The sequence below is a fragment of the Neolamprologus brichardi genome, chromosome 23, assembly GCF_056152115.1.
Source record: "Neolamprologus brichardi isolate AB-2024 chromosome 23, ASM5615211v1, whole genome shotgun sequence".
Lineage (NCBI taxonomy): Eukaryota > Metazoa > Chordata > Actinopteri > Cichliformes > Cichlidae > Neolamprologus > Neolamprologus brichardi.
This window is the reverse complement of record NC_142125.1, coordinates 26,577,755-26,597,666: the sequence shown is the minus strand read 5'-3', so window position 1 is coordinate 26,597,666 and position 19,912 is coordinate 26,577,755. Positions and strand designations below refer to the sequence as shown.

At 42.0% G+C, this 19,912-nt stretch overlaps 1 protein-coding gene across 1 annotated transcript in view; it reads left to right on the top strand.

The window, feature by feature from the left end:
- The window catches only part of prox1a (prospero homeobox 1a), a 41,359-nt gene extending 28,070 nt beyond the window's left edge, over positions 1-13,289 (top strand). The window contains exon 7 of the mRNA XM_006792808.3: positions 11,244-13,289. Coding sequence (XP_006792871.1) covers positions 11,244-11,429 — 186 coding nt within the window. The 3' untranslated portion in view covers positions 11,430-13,289. The remainder of the gene's footprint in view (positions 1-11,243) is intronic.
- Positions 13,290-19,912: the final 6,623 nt, after the last annotated feature.

Genomic DNA, 19,912 nt, shown 5'->3' with positions numbered 1-19,912 from the left:
AAATTGATATTTATTCACCTGTGTGTGAGGAAGCTTTGAATCAGCATCATATTTCCTGATTTACGTGGGAATGGCCGCTACGTGCCCACTGCGAATGTCAGTGACTGTGTCAAAGAGCGACTATGTTATTTATGTGAAGTGGCTGGGAGGCTGAATGGTGTGTGGCTTTTTTTTCAAAAGCTCCTAAATGTTCGGGGTCCCCAAACTCACAGCTTCTAAGGTGTGTCACGCTAAAATGATGCAACCAGAGGGGAAGATACAGACGCGGGTGAGCTTTAGGAGGCTTCTTTTTTAATGATGAACGGATGAGTTTGAATGTAGGAAAACAAAGGAATGCAGACACAGATGGGATAAAAAGTCAACATCTTGGGGCACATATAGCTCACTAGGCAGTGCAGGTGACCCATATGTCAGTAGGCTCAGATTCAAGCCTGGCCGGGACCCTTTACTATGTGTGGTTCCCTTTGTTTCGCTCTCTGTACAGTTTGGTCAAAAAGTTTATCTTCCAGCCAATATCTCTGACTCAGTGTTTAACCAAACGTTAGTCTTACAACTGTGCTGAACGCTGTAACACTAAGCACCACAAGCTAAATCTAGACGCTGTAAGATCCACCACAGGAAAATATGAAATAAAAAAGATTTTTTTTAAGACTGAGCCAGAGTTCAGGAATACCCACCAGCAAATGTGTCCGTCTGCGTACACGTTTCCTTCCAGATGTTGATTAGTTGACAAGTGGGTCCTGATAGAGAAAGAGGCACCAGTGGAGCTCATCAGGAACAGGAGATTTAGTCTCTATTGCACTGGATTGACACTCAGACTTACCAAGTGCCCATTTTTCCAATTTAAAAATGCCGTTAGATCTTTTTCTATATCACTCGTGCGTGACATGGTCAGAGCTCTGGACAGTCACATTGTCTAACATTAAGTAACATAACTTTGTGATGTGTTGGGCTCCCAGGCGTCTTACCACTTCCTCTTTAAAGCTTACCTGCTTTGGTTTGGACTTTTTTCTTTCTCTCCTCAGCATATAACTGCTGAAATGCTGAAACAATGGCTAGCGGTGATGCATACATCTGCCAAACTTTTACTTTTAAACTAGATTCAAACGCTTTAAAAACAACAACAACAAAAAAACAGGGCAGCTCTGTGTCATTTGGATGTCTCTTAGACCTCTAATCAACAGAAAATTGCACTGAGCTAAAATACAGAATGTTCCTGTCGAAGGAGAAAGGGTGACAGGAAAAAGATGTAGAGGGAGAATGGACTCTCTTTGCTGGCTGTGTGTTTGTGTGTGTGTGCCTGCACGTGTGTGTGTGTGTGTGTGTGTTTGTATTTTCCTGCCAGGGTGTGTGTGACCAAAGCCAGGTCTGATAGCAGTGAAAGCGAGAGAGTGAGAGAGAAGGAAAAAGGAAGCAGATGCCTGTGTGTTGGCACAAAAAAAGATACGTCCACTCAGTGTCACACACACACACACACACACACACTCATATAACAGCATTTGCTCAGTCCACAGAAGGAGCAGCACATGAAAGAGTTCCAGTATTGTCTCCATGATAGAGAAATACTCCACTGACCGACAGCACAGTGGACCTCAAGGCCACAGAGCGAATGAATAGCAAAGAAGAAGAAAACCGTGAGTGTGTGTTTGTGTGTTTGATGTGAAATTAAAGAGACTAAAGAGGAGGTTTGAAAAAGACAAGCAAGGTCAAAAATGATAAGCATTCAAGCGAATCCTGAAACAAATACAGACATCTCCTTCAGTGACGGAGCGAAGCAGACAGACTTACAGAAAACAGAAGGAACAACACACACACACACACACACACACACACACACACACACACACACACACACACACACACACACACACACACACACACACACACACACAGTCTCTGTTTGCACACCTTCATAGTCAAACATATGGTGTTTGTATAGTGATTTCTTAAGAGCACAATCTGTCTGTTTCCTCTTTCTGTGCAAGACGGCGAGTGAGAATGGAAAGGAAAAAACAACATAGATAGACGAGCAGAAGACATATGGAAAGCAGAGGCAGCTGAGGACATGAAGACACAGACACACACACACACACACACAGAGCGTATGCATCACTCTGGGTCTCATGGTGACAACATGAAGAGAAAAGGCATTAATCCTTTGGGGAGGATACGGGGAGCCAGAGGAAGAGGAGTGGCTTAAATTCAGAGGAAGAGGGAGGGAAAAGGAGAGAAAAGAAGGTGAGCAGGTGATGAGCGATGCAGAGGAAAGCATAAAAGGATGGAGGGAGGCGGTGCCATCACTGCTGCTGAGTGACTCTGATGTGCCAGTACTGTGACAACATCAGTGATCTCAAATCAGTGACCTAAATTCATAAACAACTTTTGTTACCTCAGTTAGATGTTATCTTGCTTAGTTTTTATGCTAAAGACTAAGTACTGCCTGTTTTTAAAAGCACACCCTCAAAACAAGGATCACATCCTTTTGTGTCAGCGGAGGTCGGTTGATTTTGCCAAATGTGGGTAAACATCGGCATCACATTGTAGGTGACGAGCATGGCAGACCATAAAACAAAAAAGAAAAAAACAGGAAGCAGAGGGTTAGAGCTGGTAAAATACGCCAAAGACTTCTTTCTTTGGAACGACAATGGCGTGACGCTCTCGTTGTTCTGATGCTGTCACTGTGGCCACCCGTCACCAAGCAAATGCAGAAACAGTTGTTACCAAAGGTCTTCCTGTTCAACAACATCTCCGAAACTTCTTTTAGGAGCCCTAAAGTAGGTGTACTAGGTGCAAATGTAGCATCTTAACACAAAAATGGCCTGTAGAGGCCTGGATGTCGGAGTTTTGATTCATAGTTTGTGTTAAATTGATTTTCTCCACTTGTCAGGACTCACCTTATCTTAAAGACCTCATAGTACCATATCGCCCCATTAGAGCATTTCACTCTCAAACTGTGGGTTAGGGTTACTTGTGGTTCCTAGAGTATTTAAAAGTAAAATGGGAGGCAGAGCCTTCAGCTTTCAGGCCACTCCGCTGTGGATCCAGCTCCCAGTTTAGATTCAGGAGACAGACACCCTCTCTACTTTTAAGCTTAGGCTTAAGACTTAATAAAGCATATAGTTGGGGCTGGACCAGGTGACCCTGAACACCCCCCCCCCCCCCCCACACACACACACACAGTATAGACCCACCCTGCCAAAGGCCTCCCTTTCTCCCCTCACCAGTCACGGCAGATGGCCGTCCCTAAGCCTTGTTCTGCTGCAGATTTCTTCCTGTTAAAAGGGAGTTTTTCCTTTCCACTGTCACCAAGTGCTTGCTAATAGGAGTTTGCCCTATTGTTGGGGCTTCTCTCTGCATTATTGCTGGGTAGAAGGTATGCTATACCTTACAATATAAAACTCCTTGAGGCTACTGTTGTTGCATTGCTCTGTAGTATATAAATAAAGCTGAACTGAACTGAGGTGTTTATCACACTGTCGCTGACAGGATAAAGAACACAGAATGTAATCAGAGAAATCTTTATTTGTCAGGAAGTAATAATAATTTTCAGTTTTGCTCTTGCAGTTAATAACTAGAGTCTATTGAAAGCTTTCATGTTTTGAATGTGTTAAAATGGGACAAAATATACATAAAAAAGTAACCCACTTATGAAGGGCTCTCCTTTATTCTAAAAATATTTGAATGCAACCTTGCCCTTTTGTGCTCGTGGCCCGCACTGTTAAAAAAGACTAAATTAGTAAACAGGCGTCACTGTTGCTAAGTGGTTACCGGTCGTGTTCGTGTTTTCAGGCCGGGGTGCTGACATTTTCTTTCGCTGGTGATCTTTCCTTTGTGTTTTCAGCCACAGCAGCCACCACCATGTTTGCCAACAGCACAGTTATCACAGTCTGAACTAGAGATGGCACGATACCACTTTTTTATGTCCGATACCGATATCATAAATTTGGATATCTGCCAATACTGATATGAATCCGATATAGTGTGTTTTAATCAATAAAACTGTTTTTTAATATCTTGCTGCATTTTGTATAAGTTCATACTCAAGTTTAAATAAATAACAACACTAAAGCTATTCTGTTATACCTGTATATAAAAAATACACTGCACCCAAAATATTTCATAGTTCAGCAAAACTGATCAATCTAATAAACTTAAACCTGCTCCATCCTTCCTATTCTGGTATTTTAAAGAGTAAGCAACCTAACTAATAGGGTTGCAAACTCCCAGCAAAAAAAGGGAACCACCCCCCACCTCATGATGCTTAATCGATGTAATCAACTTTAATTTGATGCAGTGTGAAAAAAAATGCACAGAAATAAATTATTTTTGAAGAATAATTAAATAGATTCAACATCTTTCTTCAACAGAATTGCAGACTGCACAGATGGTATCTTCCCAAAGGAAAAAGTAGTATAGCTTACTAGGGTATATTAGACTTAACAGTTACTATATACAGTAATGGACTTCTATTCATTTTACATAAGATTAAAACTTTGGGTGTAAGATTCAGATAATTATTTATTAAAAACTAGACATTTTAAATGAGAATAAGAAAGAAAAGCATGTCTTTGTGCCCCCCTTTTCCCTGTTCATGCCCTATCGGCCCCCCTGGCTAAACTTTGCTAGATCCGCCCCTGCACAGTTACCAGCCGTCAGCTACGTAGAAAAAGATCCTGGTGTAGAAATAATATTAAATAAATTCTAACAACAGATTATCAAGCTTAAACGTGCTGCTGTTGTTCAGCCGCTGGTTTCCTCTTTCTGGTGCAAAGTGGGCCAAAAACAAAGAAGAGAGACGGACTCACGACAGAAAAGCTGATCAGCTGATCATTAATCAGTTTCATGATTGAAGTAGCAGCAGGAGAGAGAGGGAGGGAGAGGCAGTCGCTCCATATCTCGGTTGTTAAGCTTAACACGGGAATGCTTTACAAACATTCAGAGATGAACTTACACACTTGCCTTACTTCTCTCTGGGAAAACTTCCTCGGAGATGAAATGCTGGTTTGAGGCTACAAATACACACAGCCGCTCTATCACGTAAGCACACTGCTCCGAGGTGCTACGGTTATGAGCCGAGTTACGCCATGTCACAAGTTTTGTGAGGTGCTTTTTTGATATTTAATGGATCGATTACATTTTTTTATTTCTCTCCGATATCCGATCCAGTAATTTACGTCAGTATCGAACCGATACCGATACGTAATATCGGATCGGTCCATCTCTAGTCTGAACTGAGTTGCTTTTACCTCTACTAGAAACACAAAACACATCAGATTTAGGAGAAAAAAAATTCAAAAATTTTTGGGAAATCCCTACTTTTAAACTAGTATAGAAATGTACAAATGAAAGAAGAGAATAGATGGACTGCGATTAAATGTGTCAACAAAAGAAAAACAGCAGTTCAGATATTCACTAGAGTCTCTATAAGCGAGGGTAATGAATTTGCATGACGATAAACACTCTGATTTCTCATAAGAATAAACTTCCAGGATGAGATCAGGAAAGGATGAGCCTGTGAGGCGGATGATGAAGGGATAGAGCAAGTGGATGAGAGAAAAAGGAAGGAGACGAGGAACAAAAAAAGAGAAAAAGCAGGAGCTAGGGCGTCCCAGTAGGCCTCTTTGTTGGGCAGCGATTTAGAGATTTACAGGCTCTTGTCCTTGTGTGTGTGTGTGTGTGTGTGTGTGTGTGTGTGTGTGTGAAGAGAGAGTAATTGAGCCTCCCTTCATCCAATATTTACCCACCAAACCGGAGCAATCATGCGAATTATGTTTACTGGGAACGAAGTGTCTTTCTTCCTCTTTAGCTTTCTTTCTCCTTCCCACTTTCCCCCAATCCTCCGCCCTCTCTCTCTCTCCTGGCAACTAGATACCAAATCAAGATCCTAGCCAGGAGTAAATCACAAACACACACACACACAGGGAAAACATGCCCATCTGTATTGATGATGGCCTAATTTAGATCTCTTTATTGGACTGATTTACGATGGCCAGACAAATCTGGGCATCTGGACCGAAGTATGTGTCTGTGTGTGTGTGTTTGTATGTGTGTGTGTGTGTGCGTGCGTGCGAGCAGGGCTGTCCAGTTAAGCCGACACCAAACCGGACACACAATATCCTCCCTGCTTTGTTCCCTTCTTTTCTTCCTGCGTTTCTCCCCCTGCCTCTCTTTGAGTCAGCGGTGTCCTTTTTGTCGTCTTGCTTCAGCACTTTGAGTTCTCTCGCCGCTACCGCGATGACACGCGTCATCCCGAAAACATTTCAAAAACACACGGTGACCATCACGCTGAAGAGGCGCCCGCAGCAGGGCACTTATAGGTCAAGGTCAGCGAATGTCTCGCGGTGCAAGTGTGCAACTCGACAGTTTTTGCGATTTCAGATCATCAGTCACAAACAGCAGACGTGGGAAAACATTTCATTAGGTGCTGAAGGTGCATCTGAGACTACGACAGGCTCTACACCACTAACATACATGCAGAGAATATAAATGTCAGTGCGGAAATGCAATTTACGCAAGGAGATGTTGAAACAGAGGGGATCTGTGTTGGTTTAAGATAAGAGCCGATTTTAACAACTAAAGGATGAAGGGATGTGCTCTGGGAGGGAGAGGACGCCTCAAAGGCACATTCATCTTAAAGATCAAGCTCAGGTTTCAACTTTTATTTGTCCCACGGGCAGTTTCACAGCAACCATTAACCAGCATCTTGACTTAGTGGTTTTCTCTGATTTCCTGCAGAGCTAAAAAGTGAGTGTGTAGTTGTAGCACCTCCTGAGGTTTGATGGTTAAGCATAATCTAGTTTTTGCTATGAAAGGGAATTATATTGTATCCTTTATAAATGATGTCATGGTTATAGCTTCTGTCTGTATTAATGTGGCTAAAAAGACTAAGAAATCCAAGATGATGTGATGGTTTTAGACCTGTGAGGCTAAGCCTGTACAGGAGCTGTAAAAGCAAATTTAAAGTTATAACAAAAATAGTTTTAAACAGTCCAGAAAGTTTGATCTACTGCCCTTTTTTAAGACATGCAGACACAAAGTAGTGCTAAGAGTTTGTTAATAATATTTTTAATGAACTGCTTTTACCCAGTTACACAGTTTCCGCTAAAAATAACAAAAAATAATAAATATATTATTCCCAAAATGCTGGCTTTAACAATTTAGATTAAAGTTTCCATGTATTTCTGTTATACTTATATACATAGTAACGTAAGTAATGTGAAATGTGAGATTTAATAGAATCTAGTCAAATTAAATTTACTTGATTGGTATCCATTCTGTTTATACCAAGCACATTAATAACATATTTGATTCATTATTAAATAAAAAAAACTTTTGATTTTATATCTTTCAGTTGCACTTTGTTCAAAATGTACATGTTTATTGAAGATGGAGAGACTTTTTTTTTAGTGCAGATTAGATTAGAGTCAGCTAATAAAAGTATTGCTACAAAGCCAATAAAATGCAGTTAAAGTCAAACCAGAACTGGAAAAAAAAACTGTTTCAAGATACATGAAAAGCTGAAAGTATTTTCTTGTGTTGACTAATTAATGTGGAAAACCCAGTCATTAAGTGGTTATTAAAATGTTTTCAGAATTTGCAGATTGATTATGATTCAGCTCATAAACCATGACCCACTGCTCTCCCCTACATAAGCAGCCTTTATAGGTTAAAGGTATCGGTACTGGTATCGGCAATACTGGCTTTGTATTCGCTTGATATTGGATCGATATCAAAATCTGTGCTATCGCACAGCGCTGACTTTCATTCAAGCTGGAAAATTTCAAGGATTTCCAAAGTTTATCCAAGCGTAGTTTTTAAACAGTTGTTGATGAGCTTGATGGAACCACGTCAGGAAATCAAGAGTGAGAGTTTGTTCCATCTCTGCATGCGATGCATCATGAATTTGGGAGGAGGTGGGATGTTTTGGGCTGTTTTGCAGATGACACTGCTGGGGACTGATTAAGAATTCAATAGGCTCTCATCCAAACTGGTCACAACAGCACTGTGCAAAAACACATCATCTCATTAGGTTTGCACTAAGCGGAGCCATCATTTGTTTTTCCAACAGGACACACCTCCAGCTGTCCAGTGTACTGTGTGTTTTTATGGGTCTCAAGACGTTTTCACCCTCCCTAGGCTACAGAGCTTTCTAACTTATGAATTGAAGGACAGTTTAACCACAGAGAGTGACTGTGCACTGCATCTGGCCTCCACTGCAGAGTGAGGGGAAAAGCATCCAACGCAAGTGCAGCACACATGTGGACGTTCCTTTAAGAGTGTAAGGAAAGCATTCCAGGTGATGACCTCATGAAGCTCTGAGTGGATGCCAAGAGTTATCAACATGGAGGCAGCTACTATGAAGAATAAGATGTAAAGCATATTTTGCCTAAATATTTTGCTTCCTACAAAATTCTGTGCATTATGCCACTTTTTATTTCTTCCACAGTGAGGTGGTAGGAGACCAGAATCAAAAAAGAAAAAGCAGATCTGATTTTAAAAGTAGACTCCTTCACTCTGTTGTAAGGACAGGTAGATGCTTCTTAAACAGGTAATGCTGATATTTGGCTTGTGCCAACTGTGCCAAAGTCTTTTGTTCAACCAATAGCATCACTACAACTTAAGCCCCAAACACACAGGCCTAACAGACCAGGCAACCACTGGTCGCTAGGGAAAAATGTGTATTCCTTGACTGACTCCTGGAGATTAATGGCAGCAGGGAAGTAAAACTGGTCTGAAAGATAAATATCGTAACATACCCGCAGACCTCTATGCGATGAAAGCTAGCAAGTTGCGAAGGTCTCCAAGCTAAATAGTCAAGTTAGACACAAATCAGAAACAGAGACTGTCTGACTTCAAAGTGAAAATGTAAAGGTGAATCTTCCTCATTTATGGTTTGTGTTGAGTGTCACACTCAGTAGTTGGTTAGTGTCTGCAGACAAGTTAGCTTCTTCTATGCAAACTACGGGAGACCAAAGTTTTCAGTGCAGACTCTCTGTGTAGGTGATTCTACGTTGTAACAACTTGCAACCACTTGCCAACCAGTTGGGGAATGGTTGGTTGACAGGTGGTCTCTGACCTCTGTTACTGTGGCCTAAGTTGTAGTAATTCAAAAGGTTGAAAAAAAAAATGGCCATCGTCCAGAAGAGCATAGTTGGAATAATTTGTGAAGTCGAATATCAGCGTTATTCCCTAGCAAACAGTCTCTAGGCCTGTGTGACTGAGGCCTTACTTCCCACACAGACTCTCTCTCTCTGCTCTTTATATTACTTGATATGGTCTTAAGTGACCTGTGATTGGCTAAAGTCTCACCTATATGCTACATTTTCTAAAGCCTGAAAAAGACCTCAGTAGAGTTTTGACTACCCAAGCTTTAATCTACTGAAGACTCTTTACTGAGTAGGTGTGTCCAAACTTTTGATACCATCCTGGAAAGTTTTAACTTTTATGTGTGTGAGAGTAAGCTTGTATGTCGTGTGTGTGTGTGTGTGTGTGTGTGTACAGTAGCGTCTACACTAAGACAATGACAGAGGGCCTCATTGAAATAACTGTGGTCTCAGGGGGCCAGCTAAAAAAGAGAGAGGGTAGGTTAGGGTAGACAGAGTATATGAGAGTCCAGGGAATCATTTAGACTGCGAGTGTGTGTGACTGTGTATGCGTGTGTGTGCGTGGAGTGATTCATCCGTTCTGGTGGCAGCTAACCTTGGCATGTCCTGCCACGCGTGACGGGGGTTACACCCAGACAGCTCTGTGCCGTCCTCCACGTGTGTGTGAGCTTGTTGGGGTGTATAGGTGGGTGTACCTTGCCTTGACGAGTCAGCTGTGTGTGTTTGGGTGTGTGTGTGTTTGCATCTGCATGCAAGAAAAAGAGCCAAAAAAGAAGAATAAAAGGAGACAGGGAGGAGGGAGAAGGGGGAGTATCCCAGTCAGGTTGTTTAGTGTCTTTGTATGATCTTGCCCCCGGGAGAAAGGGCAGGAAAAAAAGACTGACAAATGTGTGTGTGTGTGTGTGTGTGTACCTCTCCATGTGCCATTGTTCTCCTGTCAGAGTCACAATGACACACACACAGCATTAAAATCTACACACACATAAACACACTAAAAGCCTTGATGTCAGTATATTTAAGCTTGCACTGGAAACTACAACTGGAAGCCACACACACACACACACAAACACACACAGTCTGACGGATCACACACAGTACTGCTCACCTGCCATCGTCAAAGACTGCGTGTTTGTGATCTGCCATTATGTGAGAGTGTGTGCGTGTCCACAAGGAGCATGCACGCACACACACACACACACACACATCTGGGAGTTGTTAAGAATGGGGAAGTACAGGGAAGGGAAGTTCTGAAGAACAGTTTACTGACAGGAATAGTAATATTTGGTCACCTGAAACAGCCGCACACTTAATTCTTCATCATTTTGCGTCATCAGCATTCTGGAAGCCGGCCTGCTCACTATTTAAAGATTTATACATCTCAGTTGTGTGTTGTTTTTCTCTATTTCAGTTCTCCCTTTTTTGACAGCGTATTGTTTAGTATTAGTCACGGCACACGTGTATCATGTCATATGGCATAAACCAACCTGTGGAAAAGATGAATGTTCAAACGCAAGAATGTGTCTTTTTTTATTTTGAGTTCTTCTTCATTTATTTTATGGACTTTTATGGCCACGGAAATAAAATGATCTCATTTATAAAGCAAAAATAAAATTTTTGCGCATGCGCATACTATAAAGTATGACTTAAACTGAATAAAAACATTAAATAAATAATTTGCAATAATCGCCAACATGTGCGCGTTTACTCTGAATCTCTGAGCACATGAGCACACGATCCTACTTTTGTGCTGCTGTATTTTTTACACATTTTTCCAAAGACACGTCTCAAGTTGTCCTGTGATGTAACAGGATTTAATATGAATTTAAGATCAGCTACAATATTAACGCCCCTGATTCTCCTGTAGCTGTTCCTGCAGCAGAGCTCCAACATCTGGAGAGGACTGTTACAGCGGCAGATTAATATCCATAGTTTTGGCACTGGGTACTACAGTCACATCTGGCTGCAATGTTCTAATGTCCACATCATTTTTCAGTTACTTTCCCTCTTGCACTCCAGGTTTTCTGAGGTGGAAATATGCTGTGCTTGTGCAGAAAGAAATGCAGAAACACAAGTGGGAAGTTTTTCCTTCAAAGATCAAAGTGGTGATATCACCCATGATTTCATTTTTTCTCCTTTCAGGTTCCTGATCGATTCCTGGAGGTGGCCCAGGTGACCCTTCGTGAGTTCTTCAACGCCATCGTGGCTGGAAAGGATGCGGACCCATCCTGGAAGAAGGCCATCTACAAAGTGATCTGCAAACTGGACAGCGAGGTTCCTGAGGTCTTCAAATCCCCCAACTGTCTACAAGAGCTCCTCCATGACTGACTAGGCCAAGGGAAGAAGCAAAGCAAGCAAGACAGACCTCCGAGGACAGTGAGAAGACTGTAGGAAAATGCCGCCAAAGGCTCGGAGTTAGACTAGTCGGAGGTCTGTGATGAAATGCGATTGAAGGTTTGTGACGTTCATAAAGATATGCAGACTCTTGAGGCAGTTCTGTTCGGAGGCTGCCAGAGAGCTTCGCTTATGGTTATCATTTGGTCAGCCCGTCTTTTAAAAACAAGATGTTCTATGAAGAAAAAAAGCTTTTCCTCTTACATGAGGTGCCGGGCTGCGACCCAGAGTGCGTTTATGCTCAAATTAACATATTTTGAAATGAAAAAGCAAAATGGTGAGAAACAGAATCGCATCGAACTGGCAGAGAAGCTCCTCATCCTTGAAAACCCCCGTCTTCTCTTTTTCCTCCGCCTTGTTTAAACTTTTCCATCCTCCTCCGGAGGATCAAAGGTGCGATGAAGATGACGATTCGACCTGTGACTTCGAGTCAGGGGGCAGACTAAAAATTAAAGAAGATAATATATGAAAAAAAGATCTTTTTATTGTGGATGTTTTTAAGTTACATGGACATTTTTGAGACAAAAAAGTGGTTTGTGTATTTTTTTTCTTTCCTTTGTATAAGCTTACATCCTCTCTTCTACAACCCCTCAGTCACTCACATGCACACAGATACACCCCTCATAGGAAAGCACAGTAGCATTCCCAAATCCTCACCTGAATCCAGACAAACTGGGCAAAAAACCCACTTAGTTGTTGTTTATCTGATTCATTTCCCCTCCTGTTTTTACTTAAGCCTCCTCTTACTGTACTGAGACTTACTGAGTGTCTATATTGACTGTGTGGCTCTCTCCCTGCCCCATCCCTGTATGGCTGCCCCCTTCTCTTCACATATCCAGAGCATCAGAGATTCATCAGTACTGGGTTTTTAGCAGATGCTAGAATTGACAGCTGCAAACATTTCAGATGAAAATCTACAGTAACTAAAAAAAAAGTAAAAATCTGTTCTCATGCATTAATTCAGCAGCTGCATTTAGGTCCTGATGTCAGCAGACTGAAATGTTGCTGCTTTTTAAAAATGTTTCATTTGTTTGTTTGGACCAACCCTGTATCTCCATATGCTGTTTGCGCAGGCGTTCCTTAAATTGTCTTTATTTGATCTGTACATGATCTGTACTGAACAGGCAAATAATCATTTTAGTTCCCTCTGGGGGACAAATGATATAATGCACGTTTCCTAATCTGCTGTTATATACGCACCAATGTCAAAACGATGAGTCTCTGTTTTCTTTACAATACTTAAAAAACGTGGCACTGATTTATGAAACAAATTCTTGTGATATGTTTGAGGCTTTCTTTTTAATTAAAAGTGTTGAAGATGTTCATAGATGCAAACAAAACAACGGTATGTCACAGATGGTGCTTTGGCCACAGACTAATCTTTGGAAAAAATTGAAATCTGTCCTACACAATCATGAAATTTTTTTTTTAAGTAATCATTAAATGTCCTGATAAGCACCAAACCAGTTCCCCAGGTACTTCCTCTCTGCTCTGGACAGCTGAGAGGGGGCAGCTGCACCGGCCGGGTCATGTGTGAAGTGTTTAAGGTTTTAACAGCTGAAGAAGAAAAAAAAGAAAAGAAAAAAAGAAGAAAAAAGACAACAAAATGCTGATATTTGTAGCTTGTATAGATGTAATAAATACTCTGATCACTCTGATATTGTTATTATTTATAACTGAAATAATTATTCCTTTTAATGTTATTCTGATGATTATTAATGCTTGCTACAGATTTGACCAGTGGTTTAATCATTGTTTATCCATCAAACTGCAACATGAAATAAATTATTCTTTGAACAAAAATCAGTCGGAGGTCGTTTGTAAGCTCGTCGCCACTTTCTTCCTGCTCTGTTTGCGCTCGGCTGAGGTGCGGAGGGCGTTGACCGCTTGAACGCACCAGCTCGCCGTCATCCCAAGCAGTAACTAGGCAACGCGATGGCCACTTTAACTCGGTCCATGCCCTCGTCCCCTCCCTCCCTCTCTCTCTCTCGCTCTCTGGATCCTGTATAGGGGGGGGACATGTGATCCCTTGTTGTTGTTGCTGATGAATTGAAAAGAGGAGCGCTGTGTGATTATTGTCAGCACAAAAGCCTCAAAAAGCTGCTGACGCCTAGATTAGGCAGTACAAAGACGCAGGGACACACACGGACAACACACAAAAAGACATAGGTACAGGCTCTCAGTTGCGCACACAAAAACACGGGGACGAGGCCCGGCTGCCCTCGTTGCCCTACGCTGCTTCTCACTCCCCTGTTCTCTCCTCCGTTCATCCTCTCACACCCCTCCATCACTCCATCGCTGATATTACTCTCCTCCTCCCCTCTTTTATACCTCTACTGTCTCCTCTTCGCTTCCTATTACACAGATTTTATTTCATCTACCCTCCTTTAACGCCACTTACCCCCCTAACACACACAAACACACACCATGCCCTCTGTGTGTTGGCGCCAAACACTAACTGGCATCACACAATGCCAACCACCATCACCAGCATGGGATTAAGTGCCAGCACTCAATGTGCTTCTCCCCCCCCCCCCCCTTCTTTCTTTCTCTCACCGACGCACACACGCAACAAATAAATGCTGCCAGACTTCCTGCATAATAAAACAGTTTATAATTCTGTAAAGCTATGTCTCCTGTAATAATCCAGTCTCAATTAACATTTTTTGCCTCTATGTAGAAGTCAGAGGGGATTAAATTAAACAAAACCAAAATTCACGGGAACGTTTGCCAAGCATGAAAATCTGAAACCACAAAGATGAGCACGGAGGTGGCTGTCGCTGGCCTTAATGTGACTGCTTTGCATTCAGCAAAACCAAAAGTACCTTCAAGAAGAGGCTGAATAGCCACAAAACAAGGCCATCAAACGTCACTGTGACGGGGACGCTGTGTCCTTCGCCAACAAATGGCCGCTTGCTCGACAACAGAGACTTCAGCCGCAGGGAACGTAATTTCTACAATCGTGTCTTTGTTTTTTTAGCACAGTGTTTGATTGACAATTTGGTTGTGAAACATCTGATCAGACAGCCACATTAAACACAAACTAGAACTACCAGATTTTTCTTTTTAATCCTTTCAAGGATATTCAAGGTTTTGTGGGAGTTTGACCAACCAGCCTACACATTCTTTAGTGGACTTGGACAGGGCATTTGACCAGGTTCCTCAATTCAATTCAATTCAATTCAATTTTATTTATATAGCGCCAAATCACAACAAAAGTTGCCTCAAGGCGCTTCATAGATACAGAGAAAAACCCAACAATCATATGACCCCCTATGAGCAAGCACTTTGGCGACAGTGGGAAGGAAAAACTCCCTTTTAACAGGAAGAAACCTCCGGCAGAACCAGGCTCAGGGAGGGGCGGCCATCTGCTGCGACCGGTTGGGGTGAGAGAAGGAAGACAGGATAAAAGACATGCTGTGGAAGAGAGACAGAGGTTAATAACAGATATGATTCAATGCAGAGAGGTCTATTAATACATAGTGAGTGAGAAAAGTGACTGGAAAGGAAAAACTCAATGCATCATGGGAATCCCCCGGCAGCCTACGTCTATTGCAGCATAACTAAGGGAGGATTCAGGATCACCTGGTCCAGCCCTAACTATATGCTTTAGTTTTAAGTTTGAAGCCTAATCTTAAAAGTAGAGATAGTGTCTGTCTCCTGAATCCAAACTGGAAGCTGGTTCCACAGAAGAGGGGCCTGAAAACTGAAGGCTCTCCCTCCCATTCTACTTTTAAATACTCTAGGAACAACAAGTAGGCCTGCAGAGCGAGAGCGAAGTGCTCTAATAGGGTGATATGGTACTACAAGGTTATTAAGATAAGATGGGGCCTGATTATTTAAGACCTTGTATGTGAGGAGCAGGATTTTGAATTCAATTCTGGATTTAACAGGAAGCCAATGAAGGGAAGCCAAAACAGGAGAAATATGCTCTCTCTTTCTAGTCCCTGTCAGTACTCTTGCTGCAGCATTTTGGATTAGCTGAAGGCTTTTCAGTGAGTTTTTTGGACATCCTGATAATAATGAATTGCAGTAGTCCAGCCTGGAAGTAATAAATGCATGAACTAGTTTTTCAGCGTCACTCTGAGACAGGATATTTCTAATTTTAGAGATGTTGCGCAAATGGAAGAACGCAGTCTTACATATTTGTTTAATATGTGCGTTGAAGGACATGTCCTGGTCAAAAATGACTCCAAGGTTCCTCACAGTGTTACTGGAGGCCAAGGTAATGCCATCCAGAGTAAGAATCTGGTTAGATACCATATTTCTAAGCTTTTCAGCGCCGAGTACAATAACCTCAGTTTTATCTGAATTAAGAAGCAGAAAGTTAGTGGCCATCCAAGTCTTTATGTCTTTAAGACATTCCTGCAGTTTAACTAATTGGTGTGTGTTATCTGGCTTCATGGACAGATAGAGCTGGGTGTCATCTGCATAGCAGTGAAAATGTATGCTATGTCTTCTAATGATGCTGCCTAGGGGAAGCATGTATAATGTAAACAGAATTGGTCCTAGCACTGAACCCTGTGGAACTCCATAATTAACCTCAGTGTGTGAAGAGGACTCTCCATTTACATGCACAAATTGGAGTCTATTAGATAGATATGATACAAACCACTGCAGTGCAATACCTGTAATACCTACAGCATGTTCTAATCGCTCTAATAGGATATTATGGTCAACAGTATCGAATGCTGCACTAAGGTCTAGCAGGACAAGCACAGAGATGAGTCCACAGTCAGAGGCCATAAGAAGATCATTTGTAACCTTCACTAAAGCTGTTTCTGTGCTGTGATGAGCTCTGAAACCTGACTGAAACTCTTCAAATAAACCATTCCTCTGCAGATGATCTGTTAGCTGTTTGACAACTACTCTTTCAAGGATTTTTGATATGAAAGGAAGGTTGGAGATTGGCCTATAATTAGCTAAGACTGCTGGGTCTAGAGATGGCTTTTTGAGTATAGGTTTAACTACAAGACACGTTGATGGTTTGGAGGAAGTAATTATTGAAGTTAACTCAGAAAGATCAATTGGAGAAAAAGAGTCTAACTTAACATCAATGGTACTAAGAGTAGCTGTAGATAATATTACATCTGTGGGATGATTATTGGTAATTTTTTCTCTAATGATAAAAATTTTATTTGTGAAGAAGTTCATGAAGTCACTACTAGTTAACGTTAAAGGGATGTTTGGCTCAAAAGAGCTCTGACTTTTTGTCAGCCTGGCTACAGTGCTGAAGAGAAACCTGGGGTTGTTCTTATTTTCTTCAATCAGTGACGAATAGTAAGATGTTCTGGCTTTGCAGAGGGCTTTCTTATAAAGCAACAAACTATTTCTCCAGGCTAAATGATGATCCTCTAAATTTGTGACACGCCATTTCCTCTCCAGATTACGAGTCATCTGCTTTAGGGTACGTGTTTGAGAATTATACCACGGGGTCAGGTACTTCTGATTAGAGACCTTAGTTTTCACTGGAGCTACAGTATCCAGAGTCGTACGTAGTGAGGAGGTGAAATTATTAACAAGATAATCGACCTCTGTTGGGGTAGCGTTCAGATAGCTGCTCTGCTCTGTGTTGGTACAGGGCATTGACGATGATAACAGTGGCTGGATTACATTCTTAAACTTAGTTACAGCGCTTTCAGAAAGACATCTACTTTGATAAAGTCTACTCTCCACTGCTGTGTAATCAATTATTGTAAATGTAAATGTTATCAGGAAATGATCAGACAGGAGAGGGTTTTCAGGAAACACTGTTAAATGTTCAGTTTCTATGCCATATGTTAAAACAAGATCTAGAGTGTGATTAAAGTGGTGGGTGGGTTCTTTTACATTTTGAGAGAAACCAATTGAGTCTAACAACAGATTAAATGCCATGTTGAGGCTGTCATTTTTAGCATCTACATGGATGTTAAAATCACCCACAATAATTATTTTATCTGAGCTCAGAACTAAATTAGATATAAAGTCTGAGAAATCAGACAGAAACTCTGTGTAAGGCCCAGGTGGACGATAGATGATAACAAGTAAGACTGGTTTCTGAGTTTCACAGCTGGGGTGGACAATGTTAAGCATCAGGCTTTCAAATGAATTAAAAGTCTGTCTTGGTCTTTCATTAATTAATAGACTGGTGTGAAAAATTGCTGCCACACCGCCCCCTCGACCTGTGCTTCGAGATTTCTGGTAGTTAGAATGACTCGGGGGTGTTGATTCATTTAAACTAACATAATCATCCTGCTGCAACCAGGTTTCTGTAAGGCAGAGTAAATCAATTTGTTGATCAATTATTAAGTCATGTACTAACAGAGACTTGGAGGAGAGAGACCTAATATTTAATAATCCACATTTCACTGTTTTACTCTTTGGTTCAGATGTGGATACTGTATTGTTCTTTCTTTGTAAATGTTTAAGTTGTTTGTTGCTGGTTTTTAGTTTGTTTTTTGTCTTTTTGGAAGCAGACACAGTCTCTATGGAGATGGGTTTTTGGGGGGGTAGCAGGAGGAGAGAAGCTGCAGAGAGGCATGTAAGACTGCAACTCTGCTTCCTGGTCCCAACTCTGGATAGTCATATTTTGAGGGGTTTAATTAATTTGTCCATATTTCTAGAAATGAGAGCTGCTCCATCCAAAGTGGGATGGATGCCGTCTCTCCTAACAAGACCAGGTTTCCTTCTCCAGAAGGTTTGCCAATTATCTATGAAGCCCACATCGTTTCTGGGACACCACTCAGACAGCCAGCAATTTAAGGAGAACATGCGGCTAAACATGTCACTCCTGGTCTGATTGGGGAGGGGACCAGAGAAAACTACAGAGTCCGACATTGTTTTGGCAAAGTTGCACACCGATTCAATATTGATTTTAGTGACCTCCGATTGGCGTAACTGGGTGTCATTACTGCCGACGTGAATTATGATTTTACTGAATTTACGTTAACTCTTAGCCAGCAGTTTTAAATTTCCTTCAATGTCGCCTGCTCTGGCCCCTGGAAGACAATTGACTATGGTTGCCGGTGTCTCTAGCTTCACATGTCTGAGAACAGAATCACCAATTACCAGAGTTTGACCCCCGGCGGGTATGTCGCCGTGTGGAGAAAAACGGTTAGACACATGAACGGGTTGGTGGTGTACCTGGGGCTTCTGTTTAGGACTATGCTTCCTCCTCACCGTCACCCAGCCGCCCTCTTTCCCCAGCTGCTTGGGGTCTGCCGGGGAACAGCTAGCGGGGCTTATGCTATCTTCGGCTGCACCAGCTACAGGGGCCTGGCTAGCTACAGGTGAATGAAGGGTGCGAAGCCGAGTCTCCAATTCAGTAATTCTGGCCTCCAGAGCTGCAAATATGCTACATTTGTTACAGATATCATTACTGCTAAAGGAGGCCGAGGAGTAACTAAACATCTGACACAATGAGCAAGAACGTGCAGGAGGGACAGGTGAAGTAGCCATGGTGCTAACGAGTCGGCTACGAGCTAAGCTAAGCTAGCAAAACAGTACAGAGACAGTGAGTGAATACTTTGGCTATAAATTAGGTAGTGAGTACACAGAAAGTGTGCTTCAGATGAAGCACGTGAAGATTATACTCTGAAAAAAGAATGTATTTAAAAGTTGTTAATTAAATTGCTAAGCAAATAAGCTACTCAGAAACACCACTGTGTTTGAGCAGGAACAGGAAGTGATACTGTACCGCAGAGCGAGCGAACACCAAGTGACCTCAAGAAGTGTCAGAGGGTTTCTACTCTGGTGGTTGCAGGATCACCTCATTGCTGTTTGCAGATGATGTGGTTCTCTTGGCTTAATCAGGTGATGACCTCCAGGTTGCAGCTGAATGTCAGAGGGGCAGGAATGAGACCAAGTCTGAGGTCCTAATGGAAGGGTGAAGTGCCATTTCTGGGTCGGCGAGGAGTTACTGCTCCAAGTGTAGAAGCCTAAATATCTAGGGGCTTTGCTCATAAGTAGAGTATTAGATTGCCAGAAGGATAAGTGAGGCATCATCAATGATGCAGACAATGTACCGGTATGTTGTGGTGAAGAGAGAGTTAAGTGTGAAAGCACATCTGCCGATTTATTGGTCTAGCTACAGTCCTACAAAAAGAAAGAATGAGATATGAAAAAAGAAAGACACAGATTTTATAAAATCATTTTTAATTGTGGGTACAAGCGGTGGAAATAAGCTTCCTCTGAAGCGCTCCTCAATCTCAACTCCAAGGGGCTTAGCATAGACATGCTACTCTTCCACAACAAAAGGATGCAGATGAGGATGTTTTTGGAGCGTCTGGTTAGGTTGTATTGGGCACCTCGTTGGTGAGACGTTTTGGACATGCACTAGTGGGAGGAGATCTTGGGGCAGACCCAGGACACACTGGTTAGATTAAATCCCTCAGCTGGCTGTCCTCCTTACAAAGTGCTGGAGGAGGGTCCAGGTAGAG